Raw genomic sequence first — 22357 nt, 5'->3', positions numbered from 1 at the left:
CGTGGAGGGCCTGTATTTTATCTTGTGCGTTTTGTTTTAGAAATGTCACCCTGGAAATAGGATGGAGGATGGAGGAATTGGACGAGGGGAAGATGGGTGTTAGGGTGACCAACTAGGAGACTGATAAGTCTGAAGCAAGGTGATGAAAGCCTGAACCAGGACAGTTTTTTTTTTTTTTTTTTTTTTTTAAAGATTTTATTTATTTATTTGAGAGAGAGAGTGAGAGAGAAAGAGCACAAGAGGGGGGAGCGGGAGAGGGAGAAGCAGACTCCCCGCTGAGCAGGGAGCCCGATACGGGACTCGATCCCGGGACTCCAGGATCATGACCTGAGCTGAAGGCAGTCGCCCAACCAACTGAGCCACCCAGGCGCCCCAGGACAGTTTTAATGGTGATTAGAGAGGGCTTCTCTGGAGGCAATTTGTTTTAAGCTTAGGTGTTGAGGGTACTAGGGGATAATTTCAGAAAGTAGAAGAACTTGGGTAAAGTATCCAGATTGATAAGAAATGTTACTAGGTCAGATACTCTCTTATTCTTTTTTTGTGCCATTCTTGCCTCCTCTTATCTGCTAGGCCTAGTACTTCTGCTTTCTCTGCAGCTCTCTTGTGTTTGGAGGTCTGTGACTCCATTCCAGACCATTGAAGGGCTATATAGCTCTTCTCCTGTCCTCTCTTACTGCAGATTATTTTTGACTAGTATTTGACTAGTCCATTGTCTCAGAAAGACAATTACCTGATTCTTTGGTATTTCAGTAATTTGAAGTCCATAAAATAATTGGTTTTTCTTTATATTCAAAACTGAATTCAGGATCTCCCTTCATTCTCCAGTCTACCTTATCTGGGAAATGGTCCCATTATCTATTCAGACCCTTAAATCAGAAACCTGAGAAAGATCCTTTACCTTTTCCTCTCCTCCTATTCCCTTCTTCACTAAGTCTTATTGATTTTACGTTCAAAATCTCTGTTGTTCCACTGTTACTTCAGTAGTCCAAGTAACATATTTTGTTTTATTTCATTTTACTTATTTAGAGAGCAAGAGCGTGTGAGCGGGGGTGGGGGTGGTGCAGCAAAAAGAGAGGGAGAGAGAGAATCTTAAGCAGGCTCCATGCACAGTGCGGAGCCCAAAGCAGGGCTCAATCTCAGGACCGTGAGATCATGACCTGAGCTGAAATCAAGAGTTGGACGCTTAACCAACTGAGCTACCAAGGCTTCCCACATTTTTAAAATTTTATCGTGAAATATAACACATAAAGAAGAATAGGTAGAAAACTGTCATACAGCCTATTGCTCTATCACACTGTGAACACAGTGTGTAACCACCATCCCAGTCAAGAAATGGAATATTATCAGCCTCCCGTAAACCTCTTCAAACTCCCCTCTAATGATTTAGATCTTTCCCAAAAGATAACCACCACTGTCCTGAGTTTCAGGGTAATAACTACCTTTCTTTTATTTTTTACCATTAAGCCTGCACTCCTAAATACAATTTATTTTTGTCTTTTTTTTTTTTAAACTTCATGTAGAGAATACAGTGTGTATCTTTTATGTGTGGCTTTTGCTCAGAATTCTACCTATATCGATATTCATTCATATTGTTGACGGTAGCTGTGGTTCATTCATTTTTACCATAGCATAAGATTTCTTATATGAATATACTCTAATTTATATATCCATTCCATTATTGTTGGACATTTAGGCTTCCTCCACTTTTTAGCTATTACAGGAAATAGTGCCATGAGCATTTTGGACAGGTCTCTTGGTATGCATGTCTTACATTTCTATATTTTGTATACCCCGGAGTGAAATTACTGAGCCAACTTTTTCATAGGCTTTTTTTTTTTTTTTTTTTTAGATTTTATTTATTTGTTTGACAGAGAGAGCACAAGCAGGAGAAGCAGCAGACAGAGAGAGAGGGAGAAGCAGGCTCCCCATTGAGCAGGGAGCCCGATGTGGGGCTGGGATCATGACCTGAGCTGAAGGCAGACGCTTGACCGGCTGAGCCACCCAGGTGCCCCATAGGCATTTTTTTTAAAAAAGATTTTATTTATTTATTTGAGAGACAGAGTGAGCGAGCGAGCAAGAGAGAGAGAGTACAAGCTGGAGGAGGGGCAGAGGGAGAGGAAGAAGCAGGCTCCCTGCTGAGCAGAGAGCTCGATGCAGGGCTCAATCCCAGGACCCTGGGATCATGACCTGAGCCGAAGGCAGCTGCTTAACCTACTGAGCCACCCAGGTGCCCTCTAAGCCAACTTTTTCAGAGTGGTAGTACCAATTTAGACCTGCTGTTAGCACTATGAGAATTCCAATTCCACATATTTCCCAACAGTTGGAATTGCTGATGTTTATCATTTGATAGTTCCAGTGGATGTGTGTGGTATATCATTGTGGCCTTAATTTGCATTCGTTGGATTTCTGATGAAGTGGAACAACTTTAATATGTTTAATTGGCCATTTGGATATCTTTTTAGGTAATGCCTATTGATGTTTTTTGCATATTTTTCTTTTTCCTTATTGTTTTATGTGAATTCTTTATATTCCAGTGTAAGTTCTTTAATGGCTTTAATGGTTGTATGTGTTTTCAAATATCTTCTTCCTTTTTAGTCCCTCCCACCTTCCCCCCCCCCCCCATCTTTTAGTCCCATAGTATTGTATTTTGATGAAAATAAGTTCTTAATGTAGTCAAGTTTGACAATCTTTTCATTTATTTTTGGGCTTTTCTTACCTGATGTAAGAAGGGTTTGCTACCCTGAGCTCATTAAGACATTTTGCTGCATTATTACTAGAAGCTTTATCATTTGCTTTTCACACGTGGGATTGATACGTGTATGTTGCTTGGGTATATGGAAATCCAAATGTCCAGCACCATTTATTGAAAAGAATATCCTTTCTCCATTGTCCTGCAGTACCACCTTTGTGGTAAGTGAAGTGTCTACATATGGGTATTTCAGGGCTTTCTATTCTATTCCAGTAGTTTGTCTATTCTCATGCCAGTACCATGCTGTGTTAGCCTAGCATTATATTAAATCTTGACATCTGGTAGGACAAGTTCACTCACCTTGCTCTTCTTTAAGAATGTCTTAATTATTCTTGATCTTTTCATTTTTCAATGAATTTTGATACCAGCTTGTGAAATTCTGCCCCAAAACAAAATTTCAGTTAGGATTTTGATTAGGTTTGCATTAACTCTATCGTTCTGATGACATTTGGGAATTGACATTTTACGGTATTGAGTTTTCCAGTCCATAAACTTGGTACATCCCTATTATTTTAATACTGTTTTATAGTTTTCTGGATAAAGATTATGTACATTTTTTTGTTAGTTATTCCTAGATATTTAATATTTTGTTATTGTAAATGATAATATTTTTAAAATTTCGTTTTCTAACACTACCATAGCTGGAATTCAGAAATGCAGTTGACTTTTATTTATTAACTCATATATCTTACAACCTTACTAAGCTTACTTAATAATTTTAATAAATTATATGTAGATTATTTTGAAGTTTTTACAGATAATCATCAGCAAATAATGGCTTTTTTTTTAAAGATTTTATTTATTTATTTGACAGAGATACAGCGAGAGAGAGAGCACAAGTAGGGGGAGTGGGAGAGGGAGAAGCAGGCTCCCAACTGAGCAGGGAGCCCAATGTGGGGCTCGATCCCAGGACCCTGGGACCATGACCTGAACCAAAGGCAGACGCTTAACGACTGAGCCACCCAGGTGCCCCAATGTATATTGGGGCTTTAATATATATATATATACATAATGGCTTTAATATATATATAATGATACCAGTTATCTTTTGATTATAGTTTCCGTGGTATACCTACTTCTGCCTTTTATTTTCATCTTTTTTATGTCTTTTTGTTTTAGATAAGACCTATGTAAACAACATGTAGTTTTTAATTTTTATTTATTTACTTTTAAAGATTTATGTATTACAGAGTGAGCAGGGGGAGGGGCAAGAGAGGGAGACAGTCAGACTCCCCACTGAGCAGGGAGCCTGATGCGGGGCTCTGTCCCAGAACCCCAAGATCATGACCTGAGCCGAAATCAAGAGTCAGATGCTTAACACTGGGTATTTACCCCAGAGATACAAATGTAGTGATCCGAAGGGGCACATGCACCCCTATGTTTATAGCAGCAATGTCCGCAATAGCCAAACTATGGAAAGAGCCTAGGTGTTCATTAACAGAATGGACAAAGAAGATGTGGTATATATATACAATGGAATATTATGCAGCCATCAAAAAGAAATGAAATCTTGCCATTTGCAATGACGTGGATGGAACTAGAGGGTATTATGCTAAGTGAAATAAGTCAGTCAGAGAAGGATAAATGTCATATGATCTCACTGATATGAAGAATTTGAGAAACAAGATGGAGGATCATAGGGGAAGGGAGGGAAAAATGAAAACAAGATGAAACCAGAGAGGGAGACAAACCATAAGAGACTCTTAATCTCAGGAAACAAACAGGATTGCTGGAGTGGAGGGGGGTGGGAGGGATGGGGTGTCTGGGTGATGGACATTGGGGAGGGCATTTACTATGGTGAGCGCTGTGAATTGTGTAAGACTAGTGAATCACACACCTGTACCCCTGCAACGAATAATACATTATATGTTAATAAAAAAATTAAAAAAACAGAACAAAACATAGAATATACGGTGATCAAAAAAAAAAAGTCAGATGCTTAATCAACTGAGCTACCCAGGCTCCCCAACATGTAGTGAGTTTAAAAAAAAAAAATGTTTGTTTTTAAAACTGATCACTTAGTTTATTACATTTAATGTAAGTATTGACATATGTGGATTTAAAACCACCCTCTTATTAAATGCGTTATATTTACCTTACCTGTTTAATGTTCCTTTTTTCTCTTGTTTCTTGCCATCTTTTGAATTTTTTTTAAAAATTCTTTCCATCTTTAGCTTGGGAGTTAAACATTCTTTTTTTTTTTTTTTTAAGATTTTATTTATTTATTTGAGAGAGAGAGAATGAGAGACAGAGAGCATGAGAGGGAGGAGGGTCAGAGGGAGAAGCAGACTCCCTGCCGAGCAGGGAGCCCAATGCAGGACTCGATCCTGGGACTCCAGGATCATGACCTGAGCCGAAGGCAGTCGCTTAACCAACTGAGCCACCCAGGTGCCCGGGAGTTAAACATTCTTTTATACTTTTTTTACTGGTTAGCCTAGATATTACGACATGAAATTTTTAAAAATTTGAAGTGAAATTTTTTTAAAAAGATTTTATTTATTTATCTGAGAGAGAGAGAGAGAGGGAGAAGCAGGCTCTCTGCAGGGACCCTGATGTGGGGCTTGATTCCAGGACCCTGGGATCATGACCTGAGTGGAAGGCAGACACCTATCCAACTGAGCCACCCAGGTGCTCCTGAAGTGAATTTTTAAAAATTTAATTTTAATTTTATCAAAGTGTAATACAATATGAATTCTTGACTTATAAAAGTCAAGTGTTATATGGCACAGTAACCATTTCGGACAGTGCAAGGACTTACCTCCATTTATCCATCTTCCTGACTTACATTTGAGTGTAATTGTATATTTTAATTCTCCATTTTTCACTCTGTAAGACAATGTGGTGGTTTTGTGTGTGTGTGTGTGTGTGTGTGTGTGTGTTTTGTTTTTGAGAGCAAGAGACAGCACATGCATGCGAGGGAGTGGCAGAGGGAGAGGGAGGGAGAGAGAATCTTAAGAAGGCTCCATGCTCAGTGCAGAGCCTGACGTAGGGCTCGATCTCAGGACCCTGAGATCGTGACCTGAGTGGAAATCAAGAGTCAGACGCTTAACTGACTGAGCCATCCAGGCGCCCCAAGACAGTGTTATTTTATATAGGCAATATTCATTTAGGTTTACTAAATATTTATCATTTAGTCCAATGTATTTATCATTGCTTTTCTCTTCTTCTTGCATCTGTGACTATTCATCTGGGATTATTTTCCTTTTGGTTGAAGAATACCCTCTGATATTTCCATTTATTGTGAGTTTACTGATGAGGCTTCTTTGTGTTTTATTTTACTTCCATTCTTGAAGGATTTATTTTTATTATGAAAAATTTTTTTATTATGAAAAAATTTTTAATTGAATTATAAAATATGGTGTTATTAGTTTCAGGTGTGCAGCATACTTTTTCAACAATTATATACATTACTCATTGCTCACCACAAGTGTAGTTACTGTCACCGGACATTAATGTTATTGACTATTCTCTATGCTCTACTTTTTATCTCTATGACTTATTTATTTTATAACTGGAAGTTTGTACCTCTTAATCCCCTTTATTTAACCCCCCCCCCGCAACAACTACCAGTTTGTTCTCTGTAAGAGTCATTTTATTTGCTTCATTTGTTTTGTTTTTTAGATTCCATATATAAGCGGTATTTGTTTTTCTCTATCTGACTTAATGTCGCTTAGCATAATACCCTCTAGGTCCATCCATGTTGTTGCAAATGGCAAGATCTCAGTCTTTCTTATGGCTGCATAATACTCCATTGTATATATATACCACATCTTCTTTATTCAGTTCTTGAAGTATGTTTTTGCTGCATGTAGAATTTTAGATTGGCTTGTTATTTTCTTTCAGTACTTTAAATACATCATTGTATTGTCTTCTGCTGTCCATTGTTTCTGTTGAGAAATCAAGAGTGTCAGTCTTACTATTGATCCTTTGAGGAATAATCTTTCTCTTTGGTTCTTTTAGTAGTTTTTGCTTCGTACGTTTTTCAGCAATTTTTCTGTCACGTGCCTACATGTGGATTTCTTTTAATGTCCCATACTTGGGGTTCATAGTGTTTATCATCTGTGGCTTGGTACTTTTCATCAGAGAGGTTCTTGGCCATTATTTCTTTCTTCCCTCCTCTCCTTTTGAGACTCCACCTACATGTGTGATAAGCCACCTCATTTTATCCTGTTCTCTTCTGAATTTTCATTCTTTCATCTCCTTGGGCTTCATTCTGGACCTATGTTCCGGTTCACTCCTTCTCACTCCTTCTCTCTTCACCTTGACTAGTCTCCTGTTGAATCTGTTCATTTATTTGTAATTTCATTGATGGCTTTTTATCATTTCTATAATTTCCTTTTTTAAAAAAATTCTAGTTCTCTGGTGAAATTCTCATGTTGTCTTTATCTCTTTCAACATAATAAGCAGAATTATTTTAAAATCTGTCTCTGATAACTCCAATAAATGAATCCCTCTGGCTGTGTCTTATCATGTCTATTCATGTGCATTGGTGGTTCAGTGGTAGAATTCTCGCCTGCCATGTCTGTTCATGTTATCTGATCTGCTATCATGCTTTATTTCTTATTGTATTAGGTAGTGTATTTCCAAAATTGTTTGTAAAAATAATTTGAGGCTTAGGATGACTTATTTTAAGCCAGAGAATATTTGTTTCAGTCTAGAAATCCAGGAAAAATTCTCATTTCAGGAATTAAGATGATTCAAAGCTGACCTGCAGTTCCTACCAAAGTCTGTATTTTTATTTCATTCTTATTTGTATTGTTGTAGCTTTTTGGGGTTCGAATCCAAAGTGATGGGATTTATTAGGCTGCCCCTTCTCACCCTTGTACCCTTAGACTTAAACTCTAGCCATTGCCCCTCTGGCCTCACTTGGCTGTCAGAAGCACTGTTTACTTTGCCTCCCATCTCTCCATTCCCTCACTCCTGCAGTTAGCAAAAGCCTGAAGAAAAAGCAGCCCCACACTCTAGGCGAACCTTTCTGGGTTCCTTCCTTGCATGATCCTAGTTCTTTCTTAGTTTATCTTTCAGTTTTCTAATACTTTGAAATACACATATGTATATACACGCACCTATATATGTTTTCATATATATATATATGTGTGTATCTATACACATATATGTATGTGTGTGCACACACTTTTTTTTTTTTTTTTTTTCATCCATAGTACTTTTCTATTTTTCCTCAGCAGAAAGATTGGTCTGAATTATCTAGCCTTGCCCTCAACAGAAGTGGAAGTCTTGCTAATGTCTTTTGCTGGACTATTGCAATATACTCTTAATTTGTCTCTTTGTCTAGTTTTGCCCCTTCCAACCCAATCATTATATTGAGGCTGGATTGATATTTCAAAAATTCAAATCTGTTAATGTCACTCTCCTGTTCATTGTTCATCAAAGGATTTTTATTGTTCTTAGGACAAAGATTTTTCTTTTGTTTATTCAACAGTGAACAAATATGTATTGAGTTCCTGCTTCATGGTAGGCATTATCAGAGAGATACTTGCCATAATTCTCAAAAAGATGTGGTGCCTGTTAGTTTCTTAAGCCTCATTTAGGGGTGCCTGGGTGGCTCAATTGGTTGGGCGTCTGCCTTCGGCTCAGGTCATGATCCCAGAGTCCTGGGATCAAGCTCCGCAGCCCGCTCCCTGCTCAGCGGGGAGCCTGCTTCTCCCTCTCTTCCCTGTGCGTGCTCTCACTCACTATCTCAGTTGCTATCTCTGTCTCTCTCAAATGAATAAATACAATTTTTTTAAAAAAGAGGCTCATCTTATTTAGCCACATTGCGCTTTTTTCAGTTCTGAAAGTTGTGGTATTCTTTCATGACTCAGAGCATTGATTCATTCTTTTTCCTCTGCCTCAAATTAGATCAGGATCTCTTTGACCATACTACGTAGTTATAAGTTCTGTCTGATATGTCATATGCTTTCATAGAACGCTGTATTTTTTCTTTACGACTCTAATTATTAAATGGACATTACTTAATAAATGTCCGCCTTGCCCATCAACCTCTAAGTTCCACAAGGGCAGTGTATCCCCATGGCCTGGTACGGGGGGCTCGTAGTATGCAGGAAATCGGTGTTGAACAGATAAGATAATTTACTGAGTGAATTAAGGAGAACACTTGGCTCTTCCTTTTCTTGTACTCTTATTTTGTCAGAATGTACATAGTGCTTTCTTAGCATTTTGCTAGTCACTTTTGTGGCTCACAGGCCAGTTGGGGGAATACACAATCACAAGCAAATACAATGCACTGTAGTGAATGGCATGATAAAGAGTTGTTCAAGGTTGTTCCATGTCCAGTTCAGGGATCAGAGATGACTTCCTGGGGTTAATGCACCTAAGGGACAGGAGGGGTGGGTGTGGGAGAAAGGGAAGGCAGCCTAGATAGAAGAACCATCTTAAGTGGAGGTACAGAAGCTTGAAGCAGCATGGCATCACTGGTAGGGAACTGTGGGAGCTGACATAGTGGCGAGTCTTTGCAGGCCTTTGTGGCATGCTGAGCAGCTCACACTTCTTTCTGTATAAAACTGGGAGCTTTTGAAGGGTTGTATATATTTGTGTAGATTTAAAAATTTACACTCTTTTTTAAACGTTACAACAGTTTGGGGCACCTGGGTGGCTCAGTCAGTTAAGCGTCTGCCTTTGGCTCAGGTCATGATCCTGGGGTCCTGGGATCAAGCCCTGAGTCAGACTCTGCTCGGCAGGGAGTCTGCTGCTCCCTATCCTTCTGCCCTTCCCAACTCGTTCTCTCTCATGTGCGCGCTCTCTCTCTCTGTCAAATAAATAAAGTCTTTAAAAAAATTACAGCAGTAATATTTATTGTAACAAATTCAAGCACTAAAGAAGCGTGTGAAAGAATGAGATTTGCCTCTGCAAATAAAAAAACTTAAAAAACGGGGCGGCTGGGTGGCTCAGGCAGTTGAGCATCTGACTCTTGGTTTCGACTCAGGTCGTGATCTCATGGGTTGTGGGATTGGGCCATAATGGGCTCTGCGATCAGCAGGGAGTCTGCTTGAAAGATTCTCTCCCTCCACGCCTAACCCCCCCCCAACTCCACTCACACACCCTCTCTCTCTAAAATGAACAAACCTTTTTTGTTGTTGTTGTTTGTTTGTTTTTTAATTTATTCATTTGACAGAGAGAGAGAGCACAAGCAGGGGGAGCGGCAGGCAGAGTGAGAGGGAGAAGTAGGCTCCCCGCTGAGCAGGGGACCTGATATGGGGCTTTATCCCAGGACCCAGGGATCATGACCTGAGCCGAAGGCAGACACTTAACCAACTGAGCCACACAGGCGCTCCAATGAATAAATCTTAAACAAAAAAAGTGAAAAAACAAAATGCGCTCTCCAGAGATTACTCTGGAGAGAATCACTGCTAATAATTTTGTATGCATTTTTCTGGAGTTTTATATACAGCATTTTAGAATTTCCCATATTCTGAGTTTGCACCTTTCTTCTGCCTGGAACGCTGCTTCCCTAAATCTTCCTGTGGCTCTCTGTCTGACTCAGTTAAGTGTCCTCTCAAAAGTTGGGTCCTCAGAGTGAACTTTCCTCACTGTCCTATCTGGAATAGTCTCCCCACATTACTCTTTAATCCATTGCACACTTTATTTTTCTTCAGAATGTTTACCTTGTGAAATTATATATTCTTTTGCCAGTCTTATCCATTTGAATGTAAGATCTGTGAGAGCAGAAATTGCTTCTGCTTTATTCACCATTGTATCCCCAGTAGCTAGAATAATGCCTGGCACATAGTAGGTGCTTCTTGTATGTATGTTGAAGGAATAAATTAATTAACCATTTTAGATAGAATATAGTACTTTCATGTGATTTTTCCCAAAAGTTAACTTTTGTTTGGTAGCTTCACAAACACACAAAAAGAGAGAAAATAATATAAGCCTTTAGGTCTTCTTCATCCAGCTTCAATGGTTATCAGCTTTTTGCCGTTCTTGTTTTGATGCATTTTCCGCCACTTTTTGGGGGTTGGGCAAATCTGAAGCAGCATATCATTTCACTTGTGAATTTTTAATTATCTATGTTTAACAAATAAGGACTTGTTTTAGGACTTTAAAATAAACCCACAACAGTCTTTAATAGCATATAATACCTACACCATGTTCAATTTTCACTGATTGTCTTTTTTTTTTTAAAGATTTATTTATTTTGAGAGAGAGAGCCTGTGTGTACACACGTGTGCATGAGCATGGGGAAGGGGCAGAGGGAGAGGGAGAGAGAGAATGCTCAAGCATACTCTGCACTCAGCGGGGAGCCCTACATGGGGCTTGATCCTAGGACTCTGAGATCATGACCTGAGCCGAAATCAGGAGTCAGGCACTTAACCAACAGAGCCACCCAGGCGACCCTCATTGATTTTCTAAAAGACTTTGTGTGGTTTGTTTGTTCGAAGAAAAATTCACACATTGCATTTGGTTAATTTATCGCTGCCTTCAGCTTGGGTCATGATCTCAGGGTCCTGGGATGGAGCCCCGCATCGGGCTCCCTGCTCAGTGGGGAGTCTGCTTCTCCCTCTCCCTCTGCCTCCTCCCCAGCTTGTGCTCTCTCTTGCTTACTTTCTCTCTCTCTCAAATAAATAAATAAATCTTAAAAAAAAAAAAAAGGTAATGGTATCAGGAAGGCATAGAAAAATTACCATTCACTTTGCAGTATTTAGGTGTAATATACTGATCAACAAAATCTCTTTCCCCTGAACTTTATAAGATTAATTTCTCAGAAATAAAACCTTAGAAAACTTGGATCATTGAATCACTTTTGAGATGTTAGTTTCCCGTGTTCCTGTTTGTTGGTTAGCTGAGACTAGAGCATCAAGGTAACAACAGCTTCTTTTGTTCCAGGAGAATGATCCATCTGTGAGACTGAAAATTGCATCATTGTTGGGTTTATTATCAAAGACTGCTGGATTTTCACCAGACTGCATTATGGATGATGCCATTAACATCCTACAGAATGAAAGTAAGTTGTAATTTAAAAGCTATATAATCAGAGCAGAAATCTTTAGTTCCATCTATATAGAATTTAGGACAAAACTTCCTTGTGTTGGTTGTTATTGAAAAAGAATTTGAGGATGATTCAATAAAACATGTACGTATATTTACATTAAAGATAAAATACAGAGTTGGTGCCTTGCTTGCTTTAATATTTATTTTAAAATTAAATAAAAACCCTTTGTTGCTGTTTTCTGAAAATATAATTTTGATTATAGTTTCAGAGAATAGTTTTATTTCATCTTGGGGTATACTTATTTAAATAAATATGACTTTAAATATTGGACAACAGTTTATAAATGTAAGAGATTAATGACAATAAAGAAAAATTTTTAAAAATACTCTTCTATTTCCATAAAACAAGGTTTTACATACTGCCTTTTACTTATATACATTTTGTATGGTTGTACTTACAGTGAATGTACTATTTGTGTTTTAGTATACTCAACATTACATAAATTTTTTCCATGTTTCTATATCATCTTCATAATATTTTCTATGTTTCTGTATCACCTTCATAATATTTGAGATGTTGATAATACACTAAATACCAACCGATACAGTAGCATGTTTCTAACTTTTTGCTCTTGTAGATAGTGGCAAAAAAATAAATCCATTTCTTTTAAAAGCACCAAAACAATTACATTGCCTTAGTACAAAAGTATCCTTTCTTTCCATGGACAGTTCTTATAGAAGCTAGCTATATACCTGCAAGAATGTCACACTTTCAAGATTGGGGATTTCATAGAGCCATAGACTCATCCAGCTATAAATGGCCTTATAGGGATCATCTTGTCTAATTCCTTCATTTTGCAGATGATAGAAACTTAGTCCCAGAGAGATGAAGTGAGTGGAAGTCAGTTCATTTAGCTAAGGAGTAGCAGAACTGAGAACTTAGTGCCATGCTCTTTCTTATAGACCATGGTTTAACTGAAACACTTTATCTCTAAGATAGAAACATTATAAGAGAGTTAATTTGGATGCAAACCTCATCCTAACCTTAAAAAAGAAAGAGACTCAAATTATGCGGTATAGGGCACCTGGGTGGCTCAGTCGTTAAGCGTCTGCCTTTGGCTCAGGTCAGGATCCTGGGGTCCTGGGATCGAGCCCCGCATCAGGCTCCCTGCTCGGTGGGAAGCCTGCTTCTCCCTCTCCCACTCCCCCTGCTTGTGTTCCCTCTCTCACTGTGTCTCTCTCTGTCAAATAAATAAATAAAATCTTTAAAAAAAAAATATGCAGTATACGTGGAAATAGCTGTTTTGCTTTTTGTTAAATATTCTAAGGTTTCTTTTCTTTAAAAATTATTTATTTATTTAAAGATTTATTTAATGATTTATTTATTTATTTCAGAGAGAGAGAGCACAAGCGGGAGGGGCAGAGGGAGAGAGAGAGAGAGAATCCTAAGCAGACTTCATGCTGAGTGTGGAGCCTGATGCGGGACTCAGTCCCACACCCATGAGATCACGACCTGAGCCGAAACCAAGAGTTGGATGCTTAACCGACTGAGCTACCCAGTTGCCCCTATTTATTTATTTTATGGAGAGAGAGAGAGAGAGTGCGCGAGTGTGCATGAGTACGAGTGGACGGGCATAGGAAGAGGGAAAGAATCTTGAGCAGACTCCACGCTGAGTGCAGTAATAAAGGGCCAGGGAACTCAGAGACGGTCCCTCTATCTCATGACGCAGAGATCATAACCTGAGTCGAAACCAAGAATCAGATGCTCAACCGGCTGAACCATCCAGGCACCCCTATTCTAATGTTTCTTACTTAATTGTCTCTGAGAGATTTAATCTAGGTCTCCTCCTGGTTTCCAGTTCCTGGCCACCTAGATTCAGAGTAGAAGATGGAACTGGAAGGGACCATAAAGATCATCTAGTTCAAGCCCTTTATTTCATTGCCGAGGAACGTGAACTTCAGGGACGAAAAGTGACTGCTAAAGTCACCCTGTATTTGTGGCTTAGAATAAAGCACAGACTAGAATTAGGAGTCTTTTATTTATCAGTCTAGTGTTCACTTTCAAAATCCAGCAGTGTGGGCCACCCTGTGGACCAGAAGTCCTTCATTTCAGTTCATCAGATGTAGGAGTTGCACAATTCCTTAGCAAGCACTGGACTAGGTGTCCGGTATCTCTGCTTCTCTAGTACATATCACACCAGCAATGAGAACACACAGCTTGTTGTAGAGGAGGTATAATCAGACAGAAGAGAGGGTGAGGTAAGTGCTGACTGGTGGGGTCTAGAAAGGCTTAGTGAAGAGTTACATTCGAAAGGCAGAGATGGGAGGAGTAGTGCCAAGAAGTAGGAACATTATGATAAAAGCTAGAGAACTGGCTAAGTATAAGAGATTTGAAACACTGAATTGTTTCATGACAGATCATCAGGGGGTGAGGGGCTTTAGGAGGAAAAACTCGTAAAGTGTTTTGAAGCCAAAGGGTAGGTAGTCTTGAGTGCTGAGGAATTTTGAATGTTATTTTGTAGGCACTGGGAACCATGTGAAGTTTTTTTGAGCAAGGGCATGGAATATTCAAGTCTAGTTTTAGAAAGATAAGTTGGTGGCTCTGAGGAATTTGGTTTGATGAACTACATCATTTAGAGGAGAGATGTTGAGAATTTATTTATTATCCACGTGGAGATGTCCATCCAACCTGTAGTTGTAATATAGGTCTGGAACTCAGGAGAGAGACTAGGGCTTAAGGTTTAGATAGATTTGTGATTTATTAGAAGCAAGAGTTAAGCTTAGAACAGCTTAGCTAACGGGGCACCTGGGTGGCTCAGTTGGTTGGGCATCTGCCTTCAGCTTGGGTCATGATCTCAGGGTCCTGGGATCGAGCCCTGCATCGGGCTCCCTGCTAAGCGGGGAGTCTGCTTCTCCCTCTGCCCAACCCCCCTCCCCTGCCCCTGCTCTCTCTTTTTCAAATAAATAAAATCTTAAAAAAAAAAAAAAAGGTTTAGCTAACTTTTCATGGTTGTTATGTAGAATCATTTTGTACAAATAAAGGGTGGTAGTGTTGGAGATTTCTTCATATTTCTTCTGTGTTCTTGAAGTACCTTTTCTCCTTGTGGCCTCTTTTGAATTGGAGACTTCTTGGTGATCTTCGGTTTTGCATTTAAATTTAAGATGAGGACGAGGAACTAAAAGGCTGATGGGTAGTTCTGTGTGAAGGGACAGGGCTTGTCAGTTGGTAGCCTCTGTACTAGGATGAACCTCTTTGGAGGACTTTTTTTTTTTTTTTTTTAAAGATTTTATTTATTTATTTGACGGAGAGAGACACAGCAAGAGAGGGAACACAAGCAGGGGGAGCAGGACAGGGAGAAGCAGGCTTCCCGCCGAGCAGGGAGCCCAATGCCAGGCTCGATCCCAGGACCCCGGGATCATGACCTGAGCTGAAGGCAGACGCTTAATGACTGAGCCACCCAGGTGCCCCACTTTGGAGGACTTTCAGATGTTAGTGTCTTCCATGTTTTTCTGTGGGGCCCATCAGTTTTTCCATTTTGGAGTTCATAAGTCTCCTGCTAGGAAGATGGATGCCTGACTGCAGTGTTTTTTGGAGTCAAAGCTGCTGAAGGGGGCTAGGGAGAGGGGGGGAAGTGTCTCATTTATCAGTATGTTACTATCTCTTAATCTCGTCTTCTTCCCAGTCCTCACCTGGTATCCCCCAAATTGGGAACTTTCTAGTCTAATTTCTATATAGAATATACTTCCTATTTCAGTGGCCACTATGCTGTGTAGTGCAGGGGGGGAGGCAGAGTTCCAACTGCTTCTTACAGAGACCTCAGATAAATCCCTGCCTTATCCCTGATTTTTGCTTTTTGTTGTTGTTGCTTTAAATCTCCCAATTCCTGAATCTTTTTAGGGTGTTATGGCTAGAATTCATTTGCTTTGTAGGGATATCCTCCTCAGTAGGTATTTACTATTAGATTTCTCCATTTTGCCAAAGCCTTTTTTTAATCTATAATGTTTTTCATCTCTGAAAAATTTGCCTTTCTTAAGTACTTACCTTTATTCCTCTGGGTTTGTTTTGGTTTTTTGTTTTTCTTGTGTTTTTTTTTGGTGTTTTTAGGTTTATACCTTTTTAATTTCTTTACTCTTTTACTAATGAAATTTTAGGAAAGAATAATGAAAGATGTGTTCAATCTATTATATTTAACTAGAAGTTTTACTAAGAGATTATGTAGCCAGTGTCTTCTTTTCTTTCTTTCTTTTTTTAGATCTTATTTTTAAGTAATCTCTACACCCAATGTGGGCTTGAACTCACAACCCTGAGATCAAGAGTTGCATGTTCTGCCGACTGAGCCAGCCAAGTGCCCCACCAGTGTTTTCTGAGCTGTAGCCATTTTATATGTTATGTACACCATTTTCGACATATTTGTTTTACATCTGTACTATAGTTTACTTAATATTTTTCTTAAGTGGACAAAATTTTTTTTTTAGTTAATTTAAAGAGACTATCTTGATGGGTAAAAGAAAATTAGTGTCATGTGACATCAATAGATAGTAACTGCAGTTTTCATTATGTACCTTAAAACATAATTATTAATGTAAAAATGATTATCTGAATGCCATCTAAAATCCTCTTTTATACAGCCAGCATTAAAAGAATCATATTTGGAACAAAAAAGAATTTAGACAAAGAAGAGAATCTGGCTGATTGGTATTGATTTATTTGGATTTGGCTCTTTGCCCACTTACTAAACCTTCATTGAGCATATAATGAGTGGTGCTGGATTGAGAGAATACAAAGGTGAATAAGACACAATCATTGCCCTCCGGGATCTTTCAGTCTCTTGGTTTAGTCTGATATGAAAATAAGTATAGTAAAATGTTAGAGTGTATAAGGTGCAGTGGCAGCACAAAGGAGGAAATAGTCAATTCTTGTTGGGGAAGAAGGAAAAGTTCTGTAAAGCAGGTGACACTACAAGATTAGTAGGTGCTTCCTGGGGAATGGGATTGAGAATGGAGCTGGGTATGGGTGGAGGAATTCTAGGGAGGTTAGCCTGAGCAAAGATAGGGGGACATGAAATCATAAGTAATTGGAAAAAAGGGTGCTAGAGGAGACTTAAAGAGATGAGGCTAGAAAGGTAGGCAGAGCTAGACCTCATGGAGGGACTGGTATGTATGTGTGTAATGCCCTGCTAAGGAATTTGGATTTTATCTGGAAAGCTGTGAAAAGCCCTTGAATTAATCAAGCACTGCTTCTCCCTCTCCCACTCCCCCTGCTTGTGTTCCCTCTCTCGCTGTCTCTCTCTCTGTGCCAAATAAATAAATAACAGTTTTGGAGTACTGTGCCCAATCTTGTGGAGGATTCATGTTTTATTCTTTTATTTTTTTAAAGATTTTATTTATGTGAGAGACAGAGAGCACAAGCAGGGAGAGGGGCAGAAGGGAAGAGAGAGGGAGAAGCAGACTCCCCACTGAGCAGGGAGCCCAATGTGGGGGTCTCAGTCCCAGGACCCTGAGATCATGACCTGAGCCAAAGTAAGACGCTTAACTGACTGAGCCACCCAGGAGCCCCAGATTCAAAGTTTTAGACATGATCCTTTTAGGAACTTAGCTTTTGGTTGAGGGGGATTCAAGGATTGAATAGAGGAACCTAGCTAACAAAACTGTACATTTTTTACCCAAGTAAATTTAGTTTCTCTAGTGATCTCCTTTTGAAATTCTCCAACCCAACTTTTCATCTTCCTTTCTAGAGTCTCATCAAGTCCTAGCTCAACTGTTGGACACTTTGCTTGCAATTGGCACTAAACTCCCAGAGAATCAAGCTATCCAGATGCGATTAGTTGATGTAGCCTGCAAGGTAAGAGCATGATGGTTAGATACAGGGTTGCATCTTTTTTGAATAGTTTGCATTGCCTGAAGATGTAGTATGAGCTGTAAGATCTGCTTAGCTCCATCCCGAATCTGTAACTAAAAATTACCAAGGATGCTTAATGGTTTTAAGAGCTGCCATCCTTTCGTTTCTTGATGTGGGATTAGGTATAAAGCTGAGTAACTTGAGTAAGTGAACTTCCTCATCCTCCCAAAAGAAATGAAAATTATTATAAAGCTGCCATGTATACTGTACTTAATACATGCACTCTGCTTATTAGGGTAGTTTGTATCCAGCTTTTCATGTGTTCTCTGTAGTCCTTTAGGTGAGTACTCTTATCCCTGTTTTACAAAGGTGGCCGTTGCGGTTTAGGGAGTTTAACTTGCTCAATCTTTCACAGGTAGGAAGTTGCAGAACCAGGGTATAAACTCTAGTTTCTCTGATTCTAAAGCCCATGTTCTTTTTTGTTATGCTTTATTGCCTCAATAAACAGACCAACTACAAAGAAACAAGTGTTTGGGAAGATTTTTTTAGTTTTTTTTTCTAACTAAAAGAAATACATGTATATTAGTTGTGCCTTTTGATTTAATTTGCAGCTTTTAATTAGCTGCCTTTTGTACATAACAGCTTCTAAACCTTGTACAATTGGTTTTACTTTTAATCTTTCTGACAAATTTATTTTGAGAATGTAAGAAGACAAATGTGTTTGAACTGTGGAAGAATATTATATTTATGGAAGTAGAAAACTATGTCTGAGCCCCAGGAAAAAGAGTGTATCATTTATCTTAATAAACAACAACAACAAACAAACCCAAACACTTTGACAAGTACGATATTAAAAGCCAAAGTGGAAAAAACTAGGGATTGTATGTTTGAGAGAGTAAGTAATATATATATATGGATATACCATGTAAGAGAATAACATGTCTGTGAGGTTGTGCTTGTGAGAAAAGTGTCCTATGAAGTGGATTGTTAATGCTTGAGGTAACAGTTTCTTCAGTTTGCTGTTTTTGTTTTTTTTTTAAGATTTTATTTATTTATTTGACACAGAGAGAGAGACAGCGAGAGAGGGAACACAAGCAGGGGGAGTGGGAGAGGGAGAAGCAGGCTTCCTGCTGAGCAGGGAGCCCGATGCGGGGCTCGATCCCAGGACCCTGGGATCATGACCTGAGCTGAAGGCAGACGCTTAATGACTGAGCCACCCAGGTGCCCCACCCTTTTTTTTTTTTTTTTTTAAGATTTTGCATTTTGCTTTTTCACTGACATTATAACAGAAGTATTTTATATTGTAAATATTTTGTAGACAGTTTCAATGGGTACATGATATTTTGCTCAATAATTAAACTATAGTTTATCTAACCATTCTCCTATTATTGGACATTTATATTATAACCACTTTTTAAATTGTGAATAATACTGCAGTGAATATTGTCTAAAATATTTTCTGCATTTAGGTTTATTTCCTAAACATAGTAGAATTACTAGTTGAAAGCATTTAGGGTTTTTTTTTAAGCCTCTTGATACTTCTTGTCAAATTGGTTCCCAGAGTGTTGCAGTTTGTATGACCACCAGCAGTGTATGGGAGTGCCTCATTTCACTGTATCTCTCTAGCATTGGATATTACTGTTTTGTTTTGTTTTTTTTTTCCCATTCCCCTTCATCCATTTTGCCCAGTTCCTCCAACCCTTGCCTTCTGGCAGCCAACTGTTTGTTCTCTGTATTTATAGGTCTGATTCTGCTTTTTGCTTGTTTGTTTATGGTTTTGTTTTGTTTTTTTTTTAGATTCCATGTGTAAGTGAAATCATACGGTATTTGTCCTTCTCGGTCTGACTTATTTCACTTAGCATAATACCCTCTAGGTCCATCCATATTGTGGTAAATGGCATGTCTCATCCTTTTTATGGCTGCATAGTATTCGTGTGTGTGTGTGTGTGTGTTGTGTGTGTGTGTGTGTGTGTGCATGCCCATGCATACAGGTACTCAGACACACTGTCTTCGTTATCCACTCATCTGTTGGTGGACAGTTAAGTTGCTTCCATATCTTGGCTATTGGAAACAATGCTACAGTAAACATAGTGAAGCATATGTCTTTCTGAATTAATATTTTCATTTTCTTTGGGTATTGTATGGTATTTCTGTTTTTAATTTTTTGAGGAACCTCCATACTGTTTTTACAGTGATTGTACCAATTTAAATTCCCACCAACAATGTATGATCCATATCCTTATCAACACTTGGTATTTCTTGTCTTTTTAATTTTAACCATTCCAATAGGTGTAAGGTGATATCTCGTTGTGGTTTTGATGTGCATTTCCCTGATGACTAGTGATGTTGAGCATCTTTTCATGTATCTTTTGGGCATCTGTATATCTTCTTTGGAAAAATGTCTATTCATGTCCTCTGTCCAGTATGGTTTTTTTTTAAGATTTTATTTATTTGAAAGACAGAGAGCACACGAGCAGGGGGCAGGGGCAGAGGGAGTGGGAGAAGCAGACTCCCTGCTAATCTGGGAGTCTGATATGGGGCTTGATCCCAGGACCCTGGGATCATGACCTGAGCCAAAGGCAGATGCTTAACTAAGCCAGCTAGGCACCCTACCTCTGTCCATTTTTTAATTGGATTGTTTTTTGATGTTGAGCTGTACAAGTTCTTTATATATTCTGGATATTAATCCCTTATTAGATATATCATTTACAAATATCTTCTCCCATTTAATAGGTTTCCATTTTGTTTGATGGTTTCTTTTGCTGTGCAAAAGCTTTTCCTTTTGATGTAGTCCTAGTAGTTTATTTTTGCTTTTGTTTCCCTTGCCTTAGGAGACATATCTGGAAAAATGTTGCTATGGACCATGTCAGAGATATTACTGCCTATGTTCTGTTTTGGGATTTTTGTCATTTCAGGTCTCATTTAGGTCTTTAATCCATTTTGAGTTTCTTTTTGTGTATGGTGTTAGAAAGTGGTCCAGTTTCAATCTCTTAGACGTAACTGTCCAGTCTTCCCAACACCATGCATTGAAGATAATTTCCCCATAGTATATTCCACAGTGTGTCCATATTACCCAAAACGATCTACAGATTTGATGCAGTCCCTGTTACAATACCAATAGCATTTTCACAGAGCAAATAATACTGAAATTTGTATGGAACCACAGAAGAGCCTGAATAGCCAAAGGAATCTTAAGAAATTAAAAACAAAGCTGGAGGTAACACAATTTCAGATTTCAAGATATACTACAAAGCTATAATAATCAAAACAGTATGGTACTGGCACAATATAGATACCTAGATCAATGGAATAGAATAGAAAGCCCAGAGATAAATCCACACTTATCTGGTCATTTAATCTATGACATGACAAAGGAGGCATGGGAATTAATGTTTTAAAACAGAAGACAAACCCATTAATCTGGTAGGAGGAAAATGTTTTTTCTTTAAATTTCCTTTTTGGGATGCCTGAGTGGCTCAGTCAGTTAAGCGGCTGCCTTTGGCTCAGGTCATGATCCTGGGGTACTGGGATCGAGTCCTGCATTGGGCTCCTTGCTATGCAGGGAGACTGCTTCTCCCTCTGCCTTCCGCTCCCCCTGTTTGTGCTTGCTTTCTGTCTCTCTCTCCCTCTCTCTCTGACAAATAAAATCTTAAAAAAAAATTTCCTTTTATTTTTTAATTATTATTTTTAAAATTTCCTTTTTAAAAGATTACCAGTGAAGCTTCATATTTGTGTTTTGTTTCTATTTCCTCTCTTCAGAATAAACTTTTCATATTCTTTGCTAGTTTCACATGTGGGGTTTTGTATGTTTCTTCACCGTTTGTAGAGGCTCATAATGGAGTAAAAATTTGAACCATTTGAAAATGGTAGATCTGTCAAAAGCTTTTGCAGACTCAAGTAAGTAAAGACCATGATGCATAGCTACAGTTAGTATTTATATTGCCTAATGCCATTTTGTCTGTGATTTTGTCATACAATATGTTTTGAGATAAGATTCACATACAGTAGCATTCACCTTTTCGGTAGAAATAATACAAAGTATGTTCTCTAATCACAGTGGAATGAAATTAGAAATCAGTAACAGAAAGAAATTTGGGAAACCCCTAAAAATGGAATTTTTTTTTTTTAAGATTTTATTTATTTGACAGCGAGAATGGGAACACAAGCAGGGAGAGTGGAAGAGGGAGAAGCAGGCTTCCTGCTGAGCAGGGAGCCCGATGCGGGGCTCTATCCCAGGACACCGGGATCATGACCTGAGCTGAAGGCAGACGCTTAACAACTGAGCCACCCAGGCACCCCTAAGTATGGAAATTAAACAACATACTCCTATATCACCAATGGGTCAAAAAAGAAATCAAAAGAGAAATTAGAAAATACTTGGAGATGAATGAAAACTTGGGGGATTTAGCTACGGCATGCTTAGAGGGAAATTTATAGCTCGAAATGCCTATGGTAAAAAAAGTCAAAAGATCTCAATCAGTAACCTAACCTTCCACCTTAAAACACTGGGAAAAGAAGAGTACACTAAAAACAAAGCATGCAGATGGAGGGAAATGAGAAAGATTAGAATGGAGGGGCGCCTGGGTGGCTCAGTCAGTTAAGCAGCTGCCTTCGGCTCGGGTCATGACCCCAGGGTCCTGGGATTGAGCCCCACATCGGGCTCCCTGCTCGGCGGGAAGCCTGCTTCTCCCTCTCCCTCTGCCTGCCGCTTCCCCTACTTGTGCTCTCTCTCTCTCTGTCAAATAAATAAATAAAATCTTAAAAAAGAAAGATTAGAGTGGAAATTAATGAAATAGAGAATAGAAAAACAGGAAAAAGTC

At 38.8% G+C, this 22357-nt stretch overlaps 1 protein-coding gene across 1 annotated transcript in view; it reads left to right on the top strand.

Moving 5' to 3' along the window:
* INTS4 (integrator complex subunit 4) overlaps positions 1-22357 on the top strand; it is a 109801-nt gene that overhangs the window by 9795 nt on the left and 77649 nt on the right. Inside the window, exons 3-4 of the mRNA XM_021704596.1 lie at positions 11594-11711; positions 17434-17540. Coding sequence (XP_021560271.1) covers positions 11594-11711; positions 17434-17540 — 225 coding nt within the window. The remainder of the gene's footprint in view (positions 1-11593; positions 11712-17433; positions 17541-22357) is intronic.

This window comes from Neomonachus schauinslandi, chromosome 11, assembly GCF_002201575.2.
Source record: "Neomonachus schauinslandi chromosome 11, ASM220157v2, whole genome shotgun sequence".
NCBI classification, from domain to species: Eukaryota; Metazoa; Chordata; class Mammalia; order Carnivora; family Phocidae; genus Neomonachus; species Neomonachus schauinslandi.
Note: the sequence above shows the minus strand (reverse complement) of the source record. Positions and strands in the feature narration are given on the sequence as shown.